We start from the raw sequence: 17,692 nt of genomic DNA, 5'->3' as shown, positions 1-17,692 counted from the left end.
GTTTGAAGACTTCCATTGAAGGAGAACTCGCCACCTCTCGTGGAGATAGTTTGAGAATGTTCTTCTCTTCACCTATCATTACACCAAGAACCACTCCAGTTTAGGACTTCATGAACAAGGCACTGGACTTGAAAGCTTGTTCCTGGCAACTTATCACAAGACCAGACAACCCCCTTAAGCTCATGTGTTACTGGCAAACTTGTTTGCTCACTTTTTCCTGTTCATGGTCTTGGGTGGTCACACCATTGTCCTATACGCTAAACACAGTTCTTACTAATCAATAATAATCGTTCCTATGGACACTTGTCTATTTGAGGACACGTGGGAAGGTCGCTTCTATGAACACTCATCACGTTTGAGATTTTTTTTATTTCAAATAACATTCCACCTTAGTGACACCAAAATTGGCATAATGTTACTGAAATTGTCAAAATCCTATTCCTGATTGTGAACACTGGGGTAAAAGACCTAGATCTGAGGTCATTTGACCATACACATAAGAGAGCTAGAGCCTTCATACTGCAAGTCAGTGTGGAGCATAAACCTAAAGGGGTTGTCAACATGTACTAAATAAAAGGAAAAGTACTTAAATTGGAGCCAATAGCATGTTATGGAAAAGTGGAATGTTTTATATCGATATACTATTTACACCAAACATTCAGATAAAGATTAGAGACCAGCGTGGTTCACGTCGGTCTTTATGAGGGGACATGCTGGAATAAGATGCTCCTGATTTATGAAGAGGTCCCGCCTCTGGCGAGTGGCGTGCGCCTCTGTCAGGTACTGGGGTGATGCAGAGAGCACCACAGCTCGTTATGAATTAGATGGGCTGTGGTGTCACACCCCAGCATAGCACATTTCGTCAGAGCTGGGAGAATCTGGCGTGAAGATGACAAAAGATACAAAATTTTTAGCCAAAAATGTTGGCAAAATTGCAACTAAGCTGTGCCTAATTTTTGAGACTTCTAAAAGATTTTACACCAGAATTTTGGCATCAAAGCTTGATGATCAGGCCCGAAGTGTGTACTGGGTGTCTGTCAGCACAAAATGACTGTTCAAACCAAGCAAAGGTATTCTGTTCTTCCCCAGCATGGCGAAATAGACAGAAAATAAGTTCATGGAAATGTGACCTGAACTATCTCTGCCTACCTCTTCTAGCTTAGGCTTTAGAGGAGCCAGAGAAGAGAAGAGGTAGATGGAAAACAAGTGGTGGGAAGGTGCACAGAACATTATAGCCGTGTCAGGAGTGCACCTAGTGCCTGAGCTTGGTTTTTAACAGTTGTTTTATGCTACCAGACTTCCATAATTTGTAGTATGTGCAGCTTCATTGAGGCATGTATATTGCGGTTATATTTATTTAAAGAAAAAAAACACAAAATTTGAGCTTGGTTGAAAATGGTATACATGTAGCACAATAATGCATGTTTAACAATGGCCATAAATCAGAAAAACCTACAAGAAGCAAAAATGAACATAAACCCTGCTGTAAATAAATAAAAAGCAAGTGCAATTAAATAAAATAGGGTTCTTAGTAACACTGTCTTTGATCAAAAATAGTATGAAAACTTTCGCACCAGTGACAAGGTGAACCCGTTCAGGATAGAACCTACTCTGTCTAATATTAAAAACCTTACCATGTGTCAAGGTTGACCTCTGTGTGAATAAGGGCAGACTATATTTATTTAAAGCACATAAGCCAATGTGGGATATAGATTAAAGAAAGGTAAAAATCCATGAGACAGAAACCAATCTTTCCTTCATTTTAATAATTCTTTCACAACTGCTTGGATCAACAACTGATCTCCCTAACATGTAATGTCGTTACAATTTCCATTTTATTCAACACAACAACTTAGCACCAGAGTCTTGCTGCTCTTACAGTAAAGGATCTCATCTACTTTGGATCTGGGCGCAGCGAATCTAACCCCAAATCTACATGTAGAACATACGCGTTTTGCGGCCAAATTTGTATCTTAAACATATGCGACATGACTCCATCTTTTGTAATTACCGTACATTCCTGGTCAGACTAGTGGAGTGTTTCTTTCGGTGGAGCTAAAGCTTGAAGTTCGTACATTTAATTTGGTGACTACTAAAGCGGAGGGTTCCTCTGATCAGTGTTTTGAAACCACTTGCGGTATCAAAGGAAATACTTTGCAAATCTGAGTAATCTAAAGCATTCTGAAGATCTGAGAATTAAGTCTAAAAAAAAAAAATACATATTTCATCAATATGGAGAACATATCACTAGGATGCATATGCAGTTATCCCAGTATGTAGTCGTATACGACCATCAATGACCTCCCATTAATTGTAAACTCTAAATAAAAGACAAAACATGGAATAAAAATGTTTTAGTTTATTACTAACGAAATGACACGTAACAGACAATGGTGACATAGGTTATTAGTCACAATTACAACAAGGCTCAATCCGGCAAAGCACAAAGATGACAAAAGGTAATTCAAAGAAAAAAAGCAAACCTAAAGCCATATCTGATGGGCATTTCAAGCATCAGGTGCCAATAAAACCACGTTGCACCCAGTATACAAGGGACCGCTGAAACTCCCTTCGAATATGGTCCTAACATTATACCCAATGCTACGCTACATTTTTATTTTATTTTTTTTAGCTTTTTAAGATGGTGCTCATCAACAGACTATTGTCTTAATATAAATCTTAAACCAATACATCAAGTTAGAAAGGATGTGTAATAGTTACGGAAATTATATTAAAGACCTGTCATCAAAGTCAGAAGTGGGCTACTTTTTCTCTAATTATCTTCCAGCTGCTCCCCTGAGTATTCAGTTTTTTTCTTTAAAATTCACCATATGGATCCAGAGGAGCCTGTGAGCCATGTCCCCATGGAAAAGACTATAACAATTTGCATATTAAGCACACTAAATAAAAAGGCCCATATCTCTGGCACAGTATGGTGGATTTTTAGATTTTGCAAAAAAAAAAGGTCAGGGAAGCAGCAAGAATAAAACAAAAAACGGGTCCCTTTAAAGGGATTTGTCCCTAAACGAGCCAATGCTCTGTCTCAAAGGCAAAAAATGAAAATCAATAGTGCACTGATGTCTACTGTGTGAAAATCACTGGTATCAGTAGCAATCTGATACCCTGTGTAGCAATGGGGTTATGACTACGGCCACCTGGGTCCACTACACAAATGGAGATTGCTGCCTCGTGTGCTGGCAGCTTATGGCTTTTCGCGATGCCACCACTGGTGTTTCCTTGGCTTTGCTGTGTGGCATCATTTAGAGATGATTATGCAGCTGACACTAATAACACGCCACTAAACAAAGTATTGAGTATGTAACAGTAATGAACAAACAGATGAGAAGCTTCAGCGTTTATGGCTTAAAGGACATAAAATGGTTAAAAAAACCCCTGAAATATTCATCCATTTTTGTGCCTTTTTACAGACAACACCCTAGTACATAAAGTAATTCAGTAGTATTATAAGCAGTATATTTTTCCGTTTTTTTTTTTTAACTTATTGAATACAATAACTTTCCCATCTGCTCAAAAAAGGAAGGATTTACAGATGCGATGTAGCAACACCATGCAACTTTTCCATTGCTGAAATGTAGGACCAACCGTCATGGTAGAGAATGGAAGACGTACTTACGCCAATACTAATCTCTGAGGGCGCCATGTCGCCTTAAATAATCACTGCTTGGCTTAAATCAAGGTAAATCACCCCGTAAACTTCAGGAGCAGATCTTCATAGAACTCTTCTTAGGGTAACAAGGAACAGTCCAGTGAATAAATGCAGCACAAGCTGGATGTTCTAGTAAAAGTACAGGACCAGGTCTATACAATGGTCAAATGTGCAGTAACTATACTAAGGAAATCAGCAGATGATCATGCCATCCCGTCATTTACGCAGAAGGTAAAAACCTTAAAATTCTAATGGGATCACTTTTAATTGAGAGGCCATCAGTCAGCCATTCTTGAACATAATACACAAATGTCACGAACCTTTCAGAAAATACAGCTTATACAATGGTACATTTTTTTTCCCCTTGTAAGTCTGGCCTAATACAAAAGATACGTTTTAAACTATTTCCAACATCTTTAAATGGGATTTCCGGAGGTAGGAGAAAAAAAAAGTGATTTTTTTCACGTAAAATGCACCACTATTGTCCATTGCCTGTCTCTGATATTGCAAATTAGCCCATAATCACTTGAATACTGCAATATCAGACAAGATCCATGGACATGAGTGGTGGAATCTCAGACAACCTCAGAGGTGATCTGGTTTGGGCCAAATAGTAGAGTAAGGGTATGTTCAAACTACGCGACTGTGCTGATTTTGTCCGCAATTTTCTGAAATCGTGATTAAAAAAAAATGCATAGTTTTCGCAGCGATTTCCAAAAATATGAGGCAAAATGTGGCTATTTTACAGCTATTTCAGAAAATTGAGGAAAAAATAATGCAGCGCAATTCCATCATGTAAACAGACCCTTAGATCTCTGGTTTGGGATTGTGCTCGCTCTTGATGAATTATAATTTAAATTATTGGTAATTATACCATAGGACACGTGCCATGGTGAGTCTGGGCATAGACGTGTGTCCACATGAGGGATAACACTATTTCTGGCCATTTCATATCCTGCATTTTTCACTAGTTTTTCCACTCTAATCTTTTTTTTTTTCGATTTATACTTTGTTTGCAAAATTAATTAAAATTATAATGTGGCTAGAGTATCCTGCCAGAAAACATTAAAATAATTTTCATGAAAATATTCAGATGCATTCCCACCCCCTAAGTCCGAGTCCCACCTAACTCCTATAGCAGTTCCTCCTTGTGTCTCTCTCCAGCCTCTCTCCCCTTCACACTCCAAAGACTTATAAGGCAGAAGGTGTAATTTGATCACTCACTGAAGACAGACTTGTAGACAAATTTGAGCAGTTTTTTGAGAATCAAAGATAATTTCAGGGACAGAAGTGACTAATAAGAGGCATTTTTCTCTAGGTCATGTAACGTCATTCTGTGCATATTAATACCCTAAATAAGATTGAGGAGAAAGGCAAATAATCAAGGAATATTCACTTAGGTTTGCCAAAGTGTGTACCCACGAATCAAACTAGCTTTGCAGTGTTCCACCGGCAATAACTGCTCGCAGAACCATGGTAATTCACAGTAAATCTGTACGAGACAGCTTAAACAGTCAGCCCACTACAGCTAGGTGTATGGCCCCCCTTAAATCCCCCATACATTATTTAACGAACTGCACTCAGGTGAATAACGATGAAGCCCAAAATTGGCGTCATCAATAATACAAGCTCAAATGCTGATTTTTTCCAAGTAGATACATTTAATGGGGCCATACACATTTGGCCTCTTGCAAAATCATATGCATGCCACCTCGTATTTCTACTAAAAGTACAGATACTTGTGCAGCGACCAGCTCGGTTACATACAAATTAATGTTTTAACCCCTTTTAGTTTCTGCTTATAATCATGGAAAATAGAATGATATTCTTTCTGTTCTAATTCCAGTAGCCAAAGACAAGCAATTGTAATACTGCACTCATTCACATGGCACAGCTGTGTGTATGTCCAGTGCCACACAAAGTCACCATGGGTCCATATATTGACCCTGCAGTCAGGATGGATGGTGCTCGACTACATGGCTGAGCGGGACGGCTATGTGGGGTGCAGTGCGGGACCTAGATGGTTGTGTGGAGTACAGTGCGGGACCTAGATGGCTGTGTTGGGTATAATGCGGGTTCTAGACGGTTGTGTGGGGTACAGTGTGGGTTCTAGACGGTTGTGTGGGGTACCGTGTGGGACCTAGACGGCTGCGTGAGGTACAGTGCGGGACCTAGACGGCTACAGTGGGGTACAGTGCGGGATCTAGACAGCTGTGTGGGGTACAGTGCGGTACATAGACGGCTGTGTGGGGTACAGTGCGGGACCTAGACGGCTGCGTGAGGTACAGTGCGGGACCTAGACGGCTGTGTGGGGTACAGTGCGGGACCTAGACGGCTGTGTGGGGTACAGTGCGGGACCTAGACGGCTGTGTGGGGTACAGTGCGGTACCTAGACGGCTGTGTGGGGTACAGTGTGAGACCTAGACGCTTGTATGGGGTACAGTGCGGGATCTAGCCGGCTGTGTGGGGTACAGTGCGGGACCTAGATGGCTGTGTGGGGTACAGTGCGGGACCTAGGTGGCTGTGTGAGGTACAGTGAGGGACCTAGACGGCTACAGTGGGGTACAGTGCGGGATCTAGACAGCTGTGTGGGGTACAGTGCGGGGTCCTAGACGGCTGTGTGGGGTACAGTGCGGGACCTACATGGCTGTGTGGGGTACAGTGCGGGACCTAGGTGGCTGTGTGGGGTACAGTGCGGGACCTAGACCTGTGTGGGGTACAGTGCGGTACCTAGACGGCTGTGTGGGGTACAGTGCGGGACCTAGACGGCTGCGTGAGGTACAGTGCGGGACCTAGACGGCTGTGTGGGGTACAGTGCGGGACCTAGACGGCTGTGTGGGGTACAGTGTGAGACCTAGACGCTTGTATGGGGTACAGTGCGGGATCTAGCCGGCTGTGTGGGGTACAGTGCGGGACCTAGATGGCTGTGTGGGGTACAGTGCGGGACCTAGACGGCTGTGTGGGGTACAGTGCGGGACCTAGACGGCTGCAGGGGGTACAGTGCGGGACCTAGACAGCTGCAGGGGGTACAGTGCGGGACCTAGACGGCTGCAGGGGGTACAGTGTGGGTTCTAGACGGCTGCAGGGGGTACAGTGCGGGACCTAGACGGCTGCGGGGAGTACAGTGCGGGACATAGACGGCTGTGTGGGGTACCGTGTGGGACCTAGACGGCTGCGTGAGGTACAGTGGGGGACCTAGACGGCTACAGTGGGGTACAGTGCGGGATCTAGACGGCTGTGTGGGGTACAGTGCGGGGTCCTAGACGGCTGTGTGGGGTACAGTGCGGTACCTAGACGGCTGTGTGGGGTACAGTGTGAGACCTAGCCGGCTGTGTGGGGTACAGTGCGGGACCTACATGGCTGTGTGGGGTACAGTGCGGGACCTAGGTGGCTGTGTGGGGTACAGTGCGGGACCTAGACCTGTGTGGGGTACAGTGCGGGACCTAGACGGATGCGTGGGGTACAGTGTGGGACCTAGACGGATGCGTGGGGTACAGTGCGGGACCTAGACGGCTGCGGGGAGTACAGTGCGGGACATAGACGGCTGCAGGGGGTACAGTGTGGGACCTAGACGGCTGCGGGGAGTACAGTGCGGGACATAGACGGCTGCAGAGGGTACAGTGTGGGACCTAGACGGATGCGTGGGGTACAGTGCGGGACCTAGACGGCTGTGTGGGGTACAGTGCGGGACCTAGACGGCTGCAGAGGGTACAGTGCGGGACCTAGACGCTTGTATGCGGCACAGTGCGGGACCTAGACGGCTGTGTGGGGTACAGTGCGGGACCTAGACGGCTGCAGAGGGTACAGTGCGGGACCTAGACGCTTGTATGCGGGACCTAGACGGCTGTGTGGGGTACACAGTGCGGGACCTAGACGGCTGCAGGGGGTACAGTGCGGGACCTAGACGGCTGCAGGGGGTACAGTGCGGGACCTAGACGGCTGCAGAGGGTACAGTGCGGGACCTAGACGGCTGTGTGGGGTACAGTGTGGGACCTAGATGGCTGTGTGGGGTACAGTGTGGGACCTAGACGGCTGTGTGGGGTACAGTGTGAGACCTAGACGCTTGTATGGGGTACAGTGCGGGACCTAGACGCTTGTATGGGGTACAGTGCGGGACCTAGGTGGCTGTGTGGGGTACAGTGCGGGACCTAGGTGGCTGTGTGGGGTACAGTGCGGGACATAGACGGTTGTGTGGGGTACAGTGCGGGACCTAGACGGCTGCAGAGGGTACAGTGCGGGACCTAGACGGCTGTGTGGGGTACAGTGTGGGACCTAGACGGCTGCAGAGGGTACAGTGCGGGACCTAGACGGCTGTATGGGGTACAGTGCGGGACCTAGACGCTTGTATGGGGTACAGTGCGGGACCTAGGTGGCTGTGTGGGGTACAGTGCGGGACCTAGGTGGCTGTGTGGGGTACAGTGCGGGACATAGACGGTTGTGTGGGGTACAGTGCGGGACCTAGACGGCTGCAGAGGGTACAGTGCGGGACCTAGACGGCTGTGTGGGGTACAGTGTGGGACCTAGACGGCTGTGTGGGGTACAGTGTGGGACCTAGATGGCTGTGTGGGGTACAGTGTGGGACCTAGACGGCTGTGTGGGGTACAGTGTGAGACCTAGACGCTTGTATGGGGTACAGTGCGGGACCTAGACGCTTGTATGGGGTACAGTGCGGGACCTAGGTGGCTGTGTGGGGTACAGTGCGGGACCTAGGTGGCTGTGTGGGGTACAGTGCGGGACATAGACGGTTGTGTGGGGTACAGTGCGGGACCTAGACGGCTGCAGAGGGTACAGTGCGGGACCTAGATGCTTGTATGCAGGACCTAGACGGCTGTGTGGGGTACAGTGCGGGACATAGACAGCAGTTTGGTGTATCTGTACATTATACGGCAGGTGCATTATACTGAAGGTTTTTATCCGAAGCTTATACCATTTTAGGGATTCTTTGCTGCTCGCTCCATGAGATGGAGGCCGATGTGTGGGATGGACAAGGGTTTGATCAGACACCTCCCGGAGGACAGAAATAAAGCAATAGAGTGAGTCACGTCTTGCCTGGAGCTTTAATGTTCACACCATGAAGCTACTCCTGGATATTGGACATATCATCATCAGAGGGAGAGGTCTCATTAACACTCATCCAAATTCTTTGGTTTACAAAAAAAAAAAAAATCCTAGTGGTAAACGGTTTCCGTCATCCGTTTATGCATTAAAAAATGGCCTATCGTGAATAAGGTGAATAAGGGCACAGTCTTTGGTTGTCAAAAAACAGGGACTGGGCTCCATCGTGCGGATCTGATCCACACACATGGTTCTGGTGTAAAGGCAGGATCAGAGCCAGATAGGTCGTGTGTGTAAATGTTCCCTCCGATCCGCACGAAACACTAAAAATAGGCTCTAAAAAAAATGACGGGTCACATGTGCTACAATTTACAACGTCCAAGTCCCTTTTATGTTGGTAGATTTTCTATGGAGAAGTTTCCTTTGAAGACTTAACTAAAGCAGCTTAGCAGTACGGTAATACTGACAGACGGCATCTTACACTATTGGGTTAACACTGAGGTGAAGGCAGTGAACATTGATGGGACAACAAAGAGGCGCAGGTGACAGCAGCCGAGGTTTATGTCAGTCCGATCTCTTCCAGGACGCTTCGTGGGGTCTCTGCCTCCTGTTGAGGAAACACAAGAAGTGGAAGAGTCAGTGCCAGACAGTTACAGACTCAGCACGCTGACAAAGCTACATTACTCCTTGATTCAAAGAAAAGTGAGGGCGACACAGGAAAGCGCCCTGACATATGTCCTGCTCCTCTGCCCCCTGCTGGCAAATTCTGATACCACACCACATTACAGCTACGCACCATGTAGACTGGCTATTTTTGGTGAGAAAAAGTCTAAATATTGTACACGTCCGTTACTATTCTTCCATGAATTCACATATGCATGTATAAAATAATAAGTTTTGGCTGAGTTTTTGAAACTTGTAATTTTGCCTTGAGAAAGGCAGAAAACTTGCTTGTTTTGTCTACCTCATTTTTAACTACTGACATATGTTTTTAAAGATAGAATAAAAGTTATATTTTATCCCTATGAGAAGTTTCTGGTGCCTCAAATTCTCTTGGATTTTCATACAAAAAAAATACAGCAACACCCTATAAGCACTAAGATATATGCATGCAATTTACCTTTTCAGAGAGAACGACAACTTGAACTCTATTGCCACCTATTGTAAGTAGCAATCTTAAGAGTCAATGTCGACCGTTTATCGAGCCTTGCCACATGAATTCACTTTTAAGATTGCTACTTCCAATAGGTGGCACTAGAGTTCAAGTTCTTTTTTCAACTTTACATATTTAAATTTCCCAGAGGAGCATTGCATGTGGCCAATAAGTCTCCTTACACTGGCAAGTCAGGGTTGTCACTATCCACAAGGAAAGATAGTACCCCTTGGACACCTGAAGATATATGCAAACATTGAATATATGACATTTTAACTACATTACCACTATATAGCATATACTTATAAAATGAAGGTACTTGGTGCTCAAATTGGCCAGTTTATGTGAGCCCATGAGTCATGACTAGGCAACCTCTTAGGTAAGACCCTAAATTAAAATATTTATGTAACAAAGCTATGAAATTTCGAAATGCACAAGAATGTCCCTGTCTGACAACTCCAGAATATGACTTGTATTATAAATTTTGAAAATAAAATACAGAATGACCTATATGTATCAAAAGACCCTCTTAAAGGGAATCTTTCACTGGGTTTATGCTAACCCGTCGGAGACCAGCATGATATAGTGGCAGAGACCCCTATTCCAGCGATGTATCACTTACTGGGCTGCTTACTGCATTTTTTAATCAAATCCCTCTTATCAGCTGCTTATCAGGGGTGGGGTTATACAGAGCTCATGAATATGAAGGACTACATGGCAGCAGGGTTACTAGTCCTCTAGTTATAATATGTTGCTGATTAAACTATAATGCTATCAATACTACAGAAAGCAGCCCTGTAGGTGACGCATCGCTGGAGTCAGGGTCTCTGTCTCTACATTATGCTGCTCTCAAATTAGGTGGCAAAAAGCTGGTGACAGATTCCCTTTAAACAGAAAAGTGTTTGTTCTTGCCATAAATGTCTGATAAATGTGCATTCTATTGTCTGCTGTGAATGGAGCCCTCTCCATTGATTGTTATGTGATTCTTAATATAGCCATGCATTTTTGCAAAGATATTTTCAGAAATCCAATAGAATTGAATGGAGAGAGGCCTACATCAGCGATCACCGCTGCAATGAAAGAGGCCGTGAGACCCACATCTATTAGACACTTAAGGCATATCCTATAAATATGCCATAAATGTCTGAGATGAGAAAAGTCCTTAAAGGGTCATTCCCATGTTTAGAAATTGTCACTTATATATAGGATAGTGATATATTGCCGATGAGACCCCATTGATCTAACCTACATTAAATCGACACCTTTGGTGAAATACTTGTTGTTCATCTTTAACTTCTTCCCGACATATGACGTACATTTACACCATAGGTCATGTTCCGGCATTTAACACGTGCCAGCAGGGGGACGCGTCATTCCATGCGCCCATTAGTGCACCCATGATCGCGGGTCGCTGATCGGTAGCCATGACAGCTGGGGGTCTGCTGAAGACCTCCGTGCTCGTCATGATGATTCTCCTGTGAAAACCAGCCTGTAGCTGGTGCTCATAAGATATTGTAATGATACAATGCTATGTATAGAACAAGAAATCAGATCATCGCAGCTTCAAGTCCCCTAAGGGGACTAAAACATTCAGTTAAAAGTGAAAAAAATATAAAAAAAATATAAAAATACAAAAGTTCAAGTCACTCCCACTTTTGCCCCATTAAAAATAAAACAAGAAAAAATTTAAAATACACATATTTAGTATTGCTGCATTTGTAAAACTACCATCTATCAAAACACAAAATAAATTAATCTGATCCGTAAACGACATAACGAGAAAATAAATTGAAACGCCAGCATTACGTTATTTTTTGGCCACCGCAACACTGCAATAAGAGGCATATTTTATCTACCCCAAAATTATATCAGTAAAAACATCAGCTCAATGCACAAAAAATACACTTTCACACAGCCCCAGATCCGGAAAATTGAAAACATTACGGATCTTGGAAAATGGCGACACAAGGAAAATGTTTTTCTTTTTATTACAAATTTCCAATTTTTTTTTCACCACTTAACCCTTCACATACTTGAGATTTTTTTGTTTTTTGCATTTTCATTTTTTGCTGCCCTTCTTCCCACAGCCATAACTTCTCCAGGTCATTATGAGTTTGTAGATATAATGTATAGGTTCTTTTTTATTTAAGTGGTGAAAAAAACATCTAACGTTTGTAAAGAAAAAAAAAATTGCCCTATTTTTTGAGATCCGTAGCGTCTCCATTTTTCGGGATCTGGGGCCGAGCGGGGGCTTATTTTTCGCGCGCTGAGCTGAAGTTTTTATTGATACCATTGTGGGGTAGATATGATGTTTTGATCGCCTATTATTGTTTGTTATTGCAATGTTGCGGCAACCAAAAAAACGTAATTCTGGTTTTTTGATTTTCTTCCTTGTTATGCCATTTACCGATCGGATTAATTTAGTTTATATTTTGATAGATTGGGCGTTTCAGAAAGCAGCGATACCAGATATGTGTATTTTATTTTACTATTGTTATATTTTGAGCGGGGCAAAAGGGGGTGATTTGAACTTTTATATATTTTTTAAAACATTTTTTTCTACCTTTCTACAACAGTCTACTTAGAGGAGACTTGAAGCTGCGATCATCCGATCGCTTGTGCTACACATAGATTTAGATCTTGGCTCAATGGCGAGATGAGATCTCAATCTGTGCATGCGCCGCCTCCGACGTCATTTTCTAGAAGCCTACCGCCGGGAGATCAATGGATCTCCTGCCTCGCACCGCTGAGACACCCCCTCCTCCCAGCTCAGGGCCCGCATGATCGCCCTACTACTGCCGCCGCTGGCTTCCTGCTATGGCAACCCTGCTCCTGCCTCCTGTGACCCCACTCCACCGCCCCCATGGTAAGCTAAATTCAGACTATAAAAAGGACTCTCATTTTCACATTAGAAATGATTTTCCTCCTCAAAATTTGGGGTAAGTCTTATGGTCAGGTGCGTCATCTAGTCCGAAAAATATGGTAATTAGTAGAAAACGTCAAATGCTAATTACAGAAGAACGAAAAAAACGTATTTTTTCACCAAAGGTATCAATGTAATCTGTATAACAGCGCCATAACAGCCATGTCTTTACTGTACACCACAAAATCGTGCCTACAGGTTCTCTTTAAGAATGGTGCGAGAATCCCAAGCAAGTAGAAGTGATCTGGCATGCACACCACCACTCTATTCATTTTCTATGGGAATCATGAAAATAGGAGAGGTTAGCTTGGCTATCTTCAGCAATCCCATGGAAAATGAATGCACACTGGCCCGGACTGGGCATCTGCCCTAACCGGGCAGATGCCCACTGGGCTGCAGTGCTGTACTGAGTAGTGGGCCGCCAGGCCCGTTTTTAAGCTACGGGCCCTTTAAATCTCAATCACCGGCTCTTTAAGACCCCTGCACGCAGGCAGTGTACGCGCTGTGACAGAGTTACTGGTATGATATATAAGGGGAGGTATGTGTCACGAAGGTTGCTAGCCTGTGTGAACTGAAACCAATAAACTTTCTCCCAGCATGTTATATGCTGGGGGTTCACTCTCTTAAAGGGTGTGGTTTTATGGGAATGACATGGAGATGGGAGGGAAGTCATTCCCCATACCTCCACCTCAGGGTGTGGCTGAGCAATGTTTAAATGTTCAGTCCTATTGTTTTTTCTCTGTAGTGGTTTGGAGAGGCAAGGTCTCCAGACTGGGAGAGCTTCAGCTCAGGACAGAGCTGAAGGCTGGGACTACAACCTGTGTAGGCAAATCCCATACTCATATGGACTCTGCTATCGGTTATTCTTTGTTTTGTCCTTTTGCCAGTACGGCCGTGTTTATTTTGCTGGAGTGCAGGGCTTTATGCTGTTTAATAAAGCCTCAGGAGAAAACCTGGGTTCCTGAGTCTACTTACGAAAGCGGCCGAGCGAGTCGTCTTGCCACAGTTGGTGTGAGAGTGCTTGCAAAGATCCAGGAACACGTGTACCTGCCACAGAGAATGGTGGATGTCCTGGGTGAAGGCCGTCAGCCAGCCAGAGATGTCCGGAAACATGGAGGAGCTTATTAAGCATTTAGTCCAGAGCCAGCAGCACCAACATCAGCAGCACCTGCAACAATTACAGCAACACCGGGAGCTACAGCATGGAAGAGCTAATTAAGCACCTGGTGCAGAGCCAGCAGAGCATGCAGAAGAGCATGCAGCAGCAGCGTGAACAGCTACAGCAGCAACAAGAGACCACTAAGCTGCTGATACAACAGGTTCAGCTCCAGAAACAGCAGCAATAGGATCAGCATCGCCAACAGCAACAGCATATCGAGTTACTTGCAGAGGCGATCCGTGGCAAGGCGACAGCTCCAACAATTCCAGGTGATGATGCATACATTAGGAAGACGGTAAGGAGAGCGTTACAGAAGATAACCCCGGGGGATGATGTTGAGACGTTCCTGACTCTTTTTGAGAGGGTGGCGGAATGGGAGAAATTGCTGCTGGAGCAGTGGGCGCAGGTTCTGGTGCCATATTTGACTGGGGAGCCACAGAAGGCTTATTACGATCTGACTTTACAGGACGCAAAGGAATACGCCAAATTAAAAAACAAAATATTGGCACTCTCAGGAGTGACTATGTCTGTCAGAGCACAAAGGGTCCACCACTGGACGTACACACGTATGCTGGTGACAGACCTCCACGCTTACAGATGTTTGACTTGTTACATCTTCTACAGAAATGGCTGCAGCCAGAGTCTTCCTCTCCTGCCCAGACGGTTGAGCATGTGGTGATGGAAAGGTTCATCCATTCCCTACCCAGACCGGTGCAGACCTGGGTTGCCCAGGGCGACCCTCAGAACGGAGACGACCTCGTAGGTCTGGTAGAGAGCTACCGAGTGGTCGAAAAATCCCTGGGGAAACCCAACATAGCCACCTCCCCTTATTGGAGTGCCGAAAAGGGGGTTGGTACACCAAGGAAGGGGTTCAGAGCCACACCTGGGGGGCATTCCACTTCCACTGAAGGGGCTGCAAGGACTGTTGTAAAGGATGTGATCTGTTGGCGATGTCGCAATCCGGGACAGGAAGTCGCCCAGTGTCATATGTCTGCTGAGCCAATGGACTGCAGCCTATGCAGACAATGTTCATACTAAGCTTACCCAGCCTGAAGTGTGGACTGTCAAACCGGCAAGGGGCCGCAGGTGTGTGCTGTGTCCGTTAATGGAGTTATGGTCCTGGGGCTGTTGGACTCTGGGAGTCTGGTGACCTTGATCAGTGCCATCCTTCCCCACCAGCTGATTCCCACCAGATCTGTGGGCGTCCGCTGCATACATGGGGACATCAAAAACTACCCGGTCGCCAGAGTGACAGTCGGAACAGACTGTGGTGCCCAATCCCACAAGGTCGGGGTGGTCAAGGACCAGATACATCCCGTCATATTGGGGCGCGATTTTCCCTTGTTCTCGGATTTGTGGGGGAAGGGATCCAGACTAAGTCACGAGAACAAAAGCCAGGACCCTAGAGAAATATCCCAATCGACATCGGAAGTGGATGGGTTTCCACTGTGTGTCCTTGTCGGTGAGGACGTGACTGAGGAGGCCGACCTCTCTGAGTTAGAGGTGCCCGGAGAGAACTTTGGGGCAGCTCAAGTTCGGGACTTGAAATTGAAAGGGGCGTGGGACAATGTTACTGTTTGTAATGGTGTTGCCAAGAGCCAAGGGAGGACACCAGGCACCCACACTTTGCAGTTCAGGGGGAGCTGTTATACCGGGTAACCAAACTGAAAGGTGAAGAGGTAGTGGAACAGCTGTTAGTTCCAGGGCCATACTATCGGAGGGTATTAGACATGGCCCACTCACACATTCTGGTGGGACACCTAGGGGTTGAAAAAACTCAGGAGAAAAGTTTTATTGGCCAGGATGTTGCCGGGAGATCTTAAACTTTTGTAGGTCCTACCAAACCTGCCAGATAACCGCATCCACCTCCCTCTTCTGTAGTCCCTTAGTTCCACTACCTGTGATAGAAGTTCCCTTTGAGAGGATTGCCATGGACCTCGTGGGTCCATTAGTTAAATCGGCCCGGGGCCATCAATACATCTTGCTCGTCATGGACGATGTGAACCAGCACCCCGAAGCGGTACCCTTAAGGAACTCATCCAGTCGTAGCATAGCCATTGGAACTTGTCCACATCTTTGCCAGGACTGGCCTGCCGAAAGAAATCCTGATGGACCAAGGAACCTCATTCATGAGCAAGGTGATGAAGGAGCTGTGTAAAGTGCTTCAGATTACCCAGCTGCGAACCTCCGTTTACCGACCGATGGCCTGGTGGAGCGCTTTAATACGACCCTGAAAGCGATGCTCAAAAAGGTCGTCGAGAACTATGGTTGAGACTGGGACTACCTGCTTCCGTTTCTACTTTTCTCCGTCAGAGAAGTTCCCCAAGCCTCCACTGGCTTCTCTCCGTTCGAGCTTCTATATGGCCGGCATCCAAGGGGTTTCCTAGACATCGCCAAGGAAACTTGGGAGGCCGAGGTCACACCCCACCGGAGCATCATAGAATATGTTGCACAGAAGCAGGAGAGAATAGCGATAGTGATACCCATCGTGAAGGAACATCTCCTCTTGGCACAGGAAACCCAGGCGAGGGTGTATAACCGGTATGCAAGGCTGAGACAGTTCCAGCCTGAGGATCGCGTTCTGGTTCTCATTCCCACTGTCGAAAGCAAGTTCCTGGCCAAGTGGCAAGGCCCATATGAAGTGGTGGAGAAACTCAGTGAAGTGAACTACCGAGTCCACCAGGCTGGCTGAAGAAAGCCGCACCAAGTATACCATGTGAACTTGCTCAAGCCGTGGCAGGACTGGGAACCTGGGGAAACTCCCGAAGGCAAGGTGGAAGAGGTCACTATAGCAGAGACTATCGCCAACCCAGAAGCAACAGTGTCGAGAACTACTACAGCGAAATCAGAAGTTTTTTTCAGAGTTGCTGGGGCATACTTAGGTGGTAGAGCATGACATGCTGACAGAAGCACACGTAAGAGTGAATCTGAAGCCATACCGGTTTCCAGAAGCCCGCCGGGAGGTGATCTCTAACGAGGTGAAGAGGATGCTAGACCTTGGGGTGATAGAGGAGTCAAAAAGTGGGTGATCGAGCCCAATCGTCCTCGTGCCAAAGGAGAGTGGAGGTTTTGTAATGACTACCACCGGCTGAATGAGGTGTCCAAGTGTGACACGTACCCGATGCCTCGTGTCGACAAACTCATTGAGAGGCTTAGACTGGCAAGGTACATCACCACTATTGACCTGATGAAGGGCTCGGCAGATCCCCATGTCCCAGACGGCCAAGGAGAAGACGGCTTTCTCGACACCTGATGGGTGCGTTCAATATACTCGGATGCCGTTCGGGCTACAGGGGGCCCTAGCCACTTTCCAGAGGGCTATGGATCAGATCCTAGCACCACATAAGAAGTATGCAGCAGCCTACCTTGACGACATTGTAGTCTTTAGCCCAGACTGGGCTAGTCATCTACCTAAACTACAGGCCATTCTGGATGCTCTAAAGAAGGCGGGATTTACAATAAATCCGAAAAAATGCACCACTAGAAAAGAGGAGGCCAAGTACTTGGGCTATGTCGTCTGGAGAGGCAAAATAAAGCCGCAAGTTAGTAAAGTGGAGGCAATCCAGACCTGGCCGCAACCGCTCTCCAAGAAGCAAGTGAGAGCATTCCTGGGAATGGTGGGATATTACTGGCGGTTTATCCCAAATTTTGCCATGATGGCCGCGCCACTGGCGGATCTCCTAAAAGGCACCAGGTCAACCATGGTGAAGCGGACGGAGAAAACAGAGACCGCGT

The 17,692-nt window shown here is 46.2% G+C and overlaps 1 protein-coding gene across 6 annotated transcripts in view; it reads right to left on the bottom strand.

Moving 5' to 3' along the window:
- Positions 1–2,339: 2,339 nt before the first annotated feature.
- AP1S2 (adaptor related protein complex 1 subunit sigma 2) overlaps positions 2,340–17,692 on the bottom strand; it is a 100,401-nt gene continuing 85,048 nt past the window's right edge. For 3 of the 6 annotated variants that reach the window (XM_073668052.1, XM_073668048.1, XM_073668041.1), the window contains 2 exons: positions 8,519–9,329; positions 2,340–7,451 (listed from right to left, as the gene is read on the bottom strand). In XM_073668052.1, the coding sequence (XP_073524153.1) occupies positions 9,282–9,329 (48 nt within the window). In that variant the 3' untranslated portion in view covers positions 2,340–7,451; positions 8,519–9,281. The other 3 variants (XM_073668044.1, XM_073668042.1, XM_073668045.1) reach the window with 3 other exon arrangements.

The sequence above is a fragment of the Phyllobates terribilis genome, unplaced genomic scaffold, assembly GCF_046119375.1.
Source record: "Phyllobates terribilis strain yellow unplaced genomic scaffold, ASM4611937v1 Scaffold_2__4_contigs__length_985480577, whole genome shotgun sequence".
Taxonomy (NCBI): domain Eukaryota; kingdom Metazoa; phylum Chordata; class Amphibia; order Anura; family Dendrobatidae; genus Phyllobates; species Phyllobates terribilis.
The sequence above is the reverse complement of the archived record's forward strand: the minus strand, read 5'-3'. Positions and strand labels throughout refer to the sequence as shown.